Genomic DNA, 6,985 nt, shown 5'->3' with positions numbered 1-6,985 from the left:
TCCTGTGTAATAATGTGCATACAGTTCAGGTAAAACATGAGCGACCTTCTGTATACGGTCGGAACAAGCATTACATTACATTAGAGTCTCCATCCGCCCTCTAGTGGCAGAAATGTGAAAATAGTCAAATAATACATTTGTTAAAACTTCGCTCCTGCTTTTTCTGTAAATGTGTTTTTTTATTGTTTCACTTCGGTCTGTTACCTTCAAAACATCATTATTAAAACAGAACCATATCGTGTCAAAACAAGTTTCTCTAATAACTAAATATCACTAGTTCTAATATTTATAAGTACACGGCATTTACCGTGAACTTTACAGCCCCAGTATTCAAAGTTATATAATCTCTGCACCATCTGTGTGAATGGTGATATTCTGTTCTTCAAGGCGAGACAAGGTCGCTGGTCTCCTCAGTATTGTACTGTAATTTTCAATGTTTGTTTGTCAATCTCCTAGGAACTAAAGCCTGGTTTCTGAGTTGCAGTCCGGATCTTACACGAACTTTACACAGGAAAAGGAAACAGGCGTGGGAGAACACGTGAATTGATTTTTCGTCTACTTTGAAAGTAAGTTTTTATTTGCTAAGTTTGTAGTTTCACCGATGTCGAATTATATTCCAAATGAATACACGAGAACACTTTTGTCTTTAACAGTGAACGCCAGCTTATTTGAATTGCGCCGTTAAAATTATAACACGTTTTCTTGAGTTACGTTGCTGCAATATGCATCAGATTTAATTCACGTGCATTTGTTCGCTTTAGATTCGTCTTGAGTACTTACACCCAAGAGTAATAATATTGCTTTGATTTTATGTATATAGAATTGTGCTGTACGTTTGTATTTCTATAAATTTATTTCATAGTACATTTTAAAGAATGTTGCGAAGCGAAGTCTGATACGTGTCTGTAACTATAAATGAGGATCTAAAACTATAATTATGGTCTTATCATAAGCATAATGCTGTATTCTATAAGCAGAACGTTGATACCGAGAGTAAGTCTTTTATCCGAGATAGAAAGAAGTGAGTATTAATGACAGGTATATATTTTATATTTCGCAATATATTTATGCGTTAGCTCCACAGAAAGGGTTGAAGTTGATTCTGCTGGCAGTGTTTTAATAACCAGTTGCCATCAGTCACTATTATGATTAAGGGCGGAAATGGATCTATGTTTTCTTGCATTTTGGTAATAGACTTATTTTTACTACAGAAATGTTTGTTAAAGATGCTGGGAAAGATTTTAAAGCGAAGTGTCAGCGATAAGCGCAGTAGAAGGCAGGGGAGAGGTAAAGTTAGGCAAACTATTAAACAACAACACTCTCACCACCAAGCAGTATTAATTATAGATGAAGACGCATTTATCATTGGTCACTCTTGCATGGCTGATCAACTGTCCTGCATGTGAATAGAAATATTGTTTGTGAATGTATTTTTAAAACAGCTGAAGGGATTAAACATTTAAGTCTTGAATAGAGGAGGTTACAAAGGGACCTAAATATTCAAAATCCTCGAAGGCACCACAGTGGATTTCTTCTGAATGAACAGTGAAGCATGAACCAGAGTGGAAACTTGCATGGATGTGCAAGAGAAACGTCTTTACCCAAAGAGTTGTGGGAGCCTGGAACAAGCTGTCCAGCCCCGTTGTTGAAGCTGATACATTGCTTTCCTTCAAGAAACCTTCAAGAGTTCCTTGCATCAATTAACTACGAGCTACCAAATAACCTAATGGGCCAGATGGCCTCCTCTCGTTTGTAACCTTTCTTATGTTAATAATAATTCCTCACTCTTATATAGCTCTTTTCTGGACACTCCACTCAAAGCGCTTTACAGGTAATGGGGATCCCCTCCACCACCACTGGTGTGCAGCCCCACTTAGATGATGTGACAGCAGCCATAGTGTGCCAGTATGCACGCCACACACCAGCTCTCAGTGGGGAGGAGAGCAGAGTGATGAAGCCAGTTCAGAGATGGGGATTATTAGGAGGCCATGACTGGTAAAGGCCAGAGGGAAATTTGGCCAAGATGTCAGGGGTACACCCCTACTCTTTTCGAGAAACACCCTGGGATTTTTAATGACCACAGAGAGTCAGGACCTCGGTTTTACATCTCATCTGAAGGACAGCGCCTTTTTTACAGTGTAGTGTCCCCGTCACTATACTGGGGCATTAGGTCTCACACAGGCTGCAGGGTGAGCGCCCCCTACTGGTCCCATAAACACCTCTTCCAACAGCAGCCTTAGTTTTTCCCAGGAGGTCTCCCATGCAGGTACTGGCAGCCTCTGAGCAGGGACCTGCTGGGCTGCAGGGTGAGATAACTGCTGGCTGCAGCCATGTTCTTTAATGCCTCCCTCCCACTCTGGTGCGCTCGGTGCTGGTGGGAGAGGGGAAGCTGATAGCCTTGTGTTCTCATGTACAGGTTTCCCTTTGGGCTGCCATGACCCGCTGGGCCCGAGCCAACAACGTCCACAGGCGCAAGCCCGCGGAGGCGACGCCCTGGGGCGACCTGAAGGAGGGGTGTGGCCGCGGGGCGCAGGGGCCAGGGCCGGGGCCGTCCTCCCGCCGCGGCCGGGATCCCTCCCGCCGGAAGCCCAACAGGAAGAAGAAGGAGGAGTACGACAACGAGGACGTCAACGGGTTCCTGGCGCACCTCCGGCAGGCGGGCGTCCCCGGGGCGCGGGAGGACGTGGCGCTGGCCCTCAAAAAGGACCAGAGGCGCGAGGAGAGGAGGCTGAAGAGGCAGGAGCTGAAGAAAACTCAGATGGTGAGAGAGCCCTTGCCCTCCTGTCACACCCTGAAAAAACAGTTTTTTAATCTCCAAAAGGCGTGGTGGCAGGTGATCGATTTCGAGGACGTAGGAAAAGACTGGCCCCGTGGTCCGCTTGAATTTAGCACCCTGAGCTCAGGAAAGCACCAGTAGAGTGGCTTGTACACGTAGGGTCTTGCTGCATCAGCGTTGTCGTGCTGACTCTGTTCAGTTACAGTGTGGCGGGACATCCTTCTCAAGCTCCCGATCACAGTAATGCTGCTGCACATGACAGGAAGATGAGATGTGAAATGGTATTGCACTGGAACACAAGTCATTGGCAGCTTTGGCCTTTGTGTACTCACGCTTGCAGAGAGAAACCTGTCTACTATCCACATGTCCCTGGATGGCTGAAAACGAATAGATTACCTGCTGTTCCAGCCCCGAGTCTGGGCGGTGTGCGGTCGCGTGTTTGCTGACCGATCGCTGTGTCGCAGGTGTGCTTCAACTGCAGGAAGCCTGGGCACAGGCTGGCTGACTGCCCAGAGGCCGACGAAGACGAGGAGATGGGCAGGGGGATCTGTTACCGCTGTGGTTCCACAGAGCATGAGCTCCAGAGGTGCAGAGCTAAAGTGGACCCTGCCCTTGGTAAGAAAATAGAGGCGTGGGACCGAACGGCAGTGGTCTAGGTGTGTTTTTTTGTGGATTGCTACAACTTTTTTTTTTTTGCAGCCACTCATCACTGAATTAGGTAATGAAGCCCGGGGGTGCCCTGAGATAGTGGGGCACCTCTGCTATGAGTAAGAGAATGGAATGGAACCAGCTGAGTGCCTGGGAACATGGATATTGCCTTAATTGTAGTGAGTGGTGTCATGAGTTCAGCATTACAGATGAGAATACTTTTGTCTGTGTTGGCTTTGTCGCATACTTTCTTTTAATTGACAAATGTAAGATGAGCTGTATCCCATACTATGTAGTGGTTGTTTGAATTCTCCCTTTTTGATACTGTTTTCAGACATAAACATGTAGGTATTCATTTAGCAGGTTTGACGAATAAGCTTGTTCTGTTCACTTTCTTTTTGTCGCTGGTGATTTCATTTCTTGTCTTAATGCCCTTACAGGTGACTTTCCCTTTGCTAAGTGTTTCATCTGTGGGCAGACTGGCCACCTGTCGAAATCGTGTCCTGATAACCCCAAAGGGATGTACGCAGCAGGTAAGACATTACTGGGCTTGACTTTAACATCGCTTGGTCCACCCCCAGCTGCTTTGAGCTGCAGTTTAGTTTGTTTTCTAGGGAAAGTAAAAACACGTCGTCAGACGGTTCTGAAATTTGTTTTGAAAAAGTGCTGGTGACCTGAGTGAAGCCATATGTTGACATACTAAGGGAATAAAAATCCCTTGAGCCTGAAATGGAGACGATTGTGGGGGAGACGTGTTTGAAATATTAAAAATCCTGAAAGGTGTTGACCTGATGATCTCGGTGAAGATTGAAGAGCAACGCAAGGAGCTGGGGACCCCAGCTGAAATTAAAGACTGGAGACGCTCCATTCCACAGAGGATTGTGGGACTTTTGTCAATCTGTGAGCTGTAGAAGGCAAACCTCTGCTGCACAACATGGAGGGAGCCCTGCCTGTCAGGAACCTAGTGAGCCGAGTACTGTTGAGATCCAAGGTTCAGGCTGGTGTCAATAACCTGTAGACATTTTAACTGAACGGTTGAAAACGAGTGTTAGGAAGAATGTAGATAAATCCAGATGAAGTTTAAATATTTTCAATTAACAAAGCTTTCTCTAGACATATATAGTGTGAAAGAGCTGTTCCTTCCTATTTGAGGTACCTTGCACTGGTATCCTTGTGGATTTCAGAATAAAGATTAAGAATGCTGCTCCTCAGCTTTAAGGGCTTGATGGCAGTGAACTCTTCTCTCTCTACACACCTACAAGTCATTTGCTCTCATTGGACTCAGGCCTTCTTCCAGTTCCCAGTTCCCGGCTCCGTACACTGGGAAAACTGTTCTATCATCTCTGATACTCCGGGACTGTGGAATGATCTCCCAGCCCATTATCAGATCTTCCACGTCAGCCAGCTGTCATAAAAACCACATCTATGCTCTGCATGATAATTCAGAGTATAGTTTGCAGTTCTAATTAGAATGAATAAGAATAGAATAAGATCACTTTATTGGCCAGATACAGTTTCTTGTATTAGGAATTTGTCTTTTCACATACCCCAACTTGCTCTCCATGAGACACACAGACAGGGAGAGAGGCTCGGGGTCAGAGCGCAGGGTCAGCCATTTATATGGCACTCCTGGAGCAGTTGGGATTAAGGGCCTTGCTCAGGGGCCAAACAGAGTAGTGTTCCTCTGTCAGCTGCAGGATACCAACCGGCAACCTTCCAGCCACAGGCGCAGATCCTTAGGCACCGCACCGCCCCTTAGTAACCTGTCTCTGTTTTTTTATTTTATTTTACACTGCCTTGGAATGATGTATCATAAAAAGCACTATATAAGATATATGTTGCTCAAGTGAAGTTCCTTTCACTTGCCTTCTGAAAAAGAGGCCTAATTTCAAACATGTTTTAGTTTATCATGCCTTTAATAAGTAGATGCAAAGGTGTTGCCTTTGCAAAGGGTTTAAGATGAGGATTTGGAAAATGGGCTGTATGAACTCTTCCGCCTGTTTGCTAGGTGGCTGCTGCAGGGTGTGTGGATCAGTGGAGCACTTTCAGAAAGACTGTCCAGAGCACCAGGGTTCAGGTAAGATACTTGTATATAATTACTTATATTATTAATCAATTATCAATCACTGAAAGTGAGAGAATCAGGACTGGGTTTATTGTAATACAGTGACTTTTTCCTGTTTTGCACTAGCAAAGAATCATTTTGAGTTACACACTAACATCATGCATCTTTGTACGTGCACAAGCAGGCTGAATATTATTTTACTATTACTTGGAGTCAGTCTTGTATATTTCTGCAATACAATTCTCTTCTGATAGAAAGAATTTTGACCTCAGCCTCTTTCTGTAAAGCTCTTCGTCTTTCTTATCCAATAGCACAGTCTTTGAGAAATTGTATTCCTGTTCAAATAATACTAAAATGATTAGTGTGACAGAAAATGTAAGGTGCATGAATGATTCAGTAGGTTTTATGTGTCAGGATACAGACGTTTATTTTTAAGACAAGGCCCTTGGATAAACTATTGTAATTCTGCCTTTTAAGAGCATTTTAACCTGTTAAAGCACAGTTCTCGCTGGACATGGGTGGCAAGGTTGAGACAGACACGACTGTTAGTAATGGCAGATGAGGGGTTTTTATTTCACTCTCGAGAGAACTGCTCACTATTGGGGAGGTCAGTTATTGGCAGCCTGTCCATAAAACATGGATAAACCGAGCATGCCTCTTTAAATCATCATGGTATAAATTTGCCTTTGGCAAAGTAGTTTCATACAGGGTATCTGATGTTTTCTTGATCAACCCATTAATTTAAATCAAGAGTTAGTGTTGTTACTATATTTTTAATTAAACTACCAACAAAAAGAAAGAGTAAAAAGGAGCTGAATGGTGATTGTAACCTGATTTCTGTCCACCATCAGCCCTTACAGTAGCTGCCTGGTTTTCCTCGTTGGTCAAGTTCAAGCTACAAGGTGAAAGCCCTGTTGCCACAAGACAGTTCACCCGGTACTCAGCAGGTTTCATCCCCAAACAGCACAAAGAGCCTTATGATGAAACATCAGGTGTTACCATGTTTGTCATAGAAATAGTGAAAGTAAAAAAAAAAGAATTTAAATGGAAAAGTTAAAGAATTTTGTGTTTTTCACTTTTCAGTTTGTGAAATAGATGTCAAGGTGCAGATTTTCTCACAGCTTGTCTGGCACTTCTGAAATAGTGCCAGAATTTCCATTCTTTTGCTCTGTTAGTTGTTGCCAGGAGCACTGTATAAGACTAGGGGCCGGAGTATGATGCCATTGGTGATTTCTTTGATCCTGTTGGCTGGTGATGATTCAGTAGAGAGTAGGGGAAACATGCGTGCACAGCAGGGATCAAAGGGGAAAAGCCTCACTGCCAGCAACGGCTCTGTGTCCAGTGTAAAATACCTCTGTAATGGGGAAGGAATGAAAAGTAACATTTTTCCACTTGCCTTTCACCCCATTGCACTGTGTCCATTGTACATTGGTCTTCATTTTTATTACTTTCAGTTAACAGTTTTATTATGGGGTTTCTATAATCCATTTCTGTTT

At 43.8% G+C, this 6,985-nt stretch overlaps 1 protein-coding gene across 1 annotated transcript in view; it reads left to right on the top strand.

The window, feature by feature from the left end:
* Positions 1-465: 465 nt before the first annotated feature.
* Positions 466-6,985, top strand: part of zcchc9 (zinc finger, CCHC domain containing 9) — an 11,154-nt gene continuing 4,634 nt past the window's right edge. The window contains exons 1-5 of the mRNA XM_088910269.1: positions 466-566; positions 2,417-2,761; positions 3,241-3,391; positions 3,865-3,957; positions 5,433-5,501. Coding sequence (XP_088766395.1) covers positions 2,435-2,761; positions 3,241-3,391; positions 3,865-3,957; positions 5,433-5,501 — 640 coding nt within the window. The 5' untranslated portion in view covers positions 466-566; positions 2,417-2,434. The remainder of the gene's footprint in view (positions 567-2,416; positions 2,762-3,240; positions 3,392-3,864; positions 3,958-5,432; positions 5,502-6,985) is intronic.

Source organism: Atractosteus spatula, chromosome 3, assembly GCF_055471065.1.
Source record: "Atractosteus spatula isolate fAtrSpa1 chromosome 3, fAtrSpa1.hap1, whole genome shotgun sequence".
Taxonomy (NCBI): Eukaryota; Metazoa; Chordata; class Actinopteri; order Semionotiformes; family Lepisosteidae; genus Atractosteus; species Atractosteus spatula.
The sequence above is the reverse complement of the archived record's forward strand: the minus strand, read 5'-3'. Positions and strand labels throughout refer to the sequence as shown.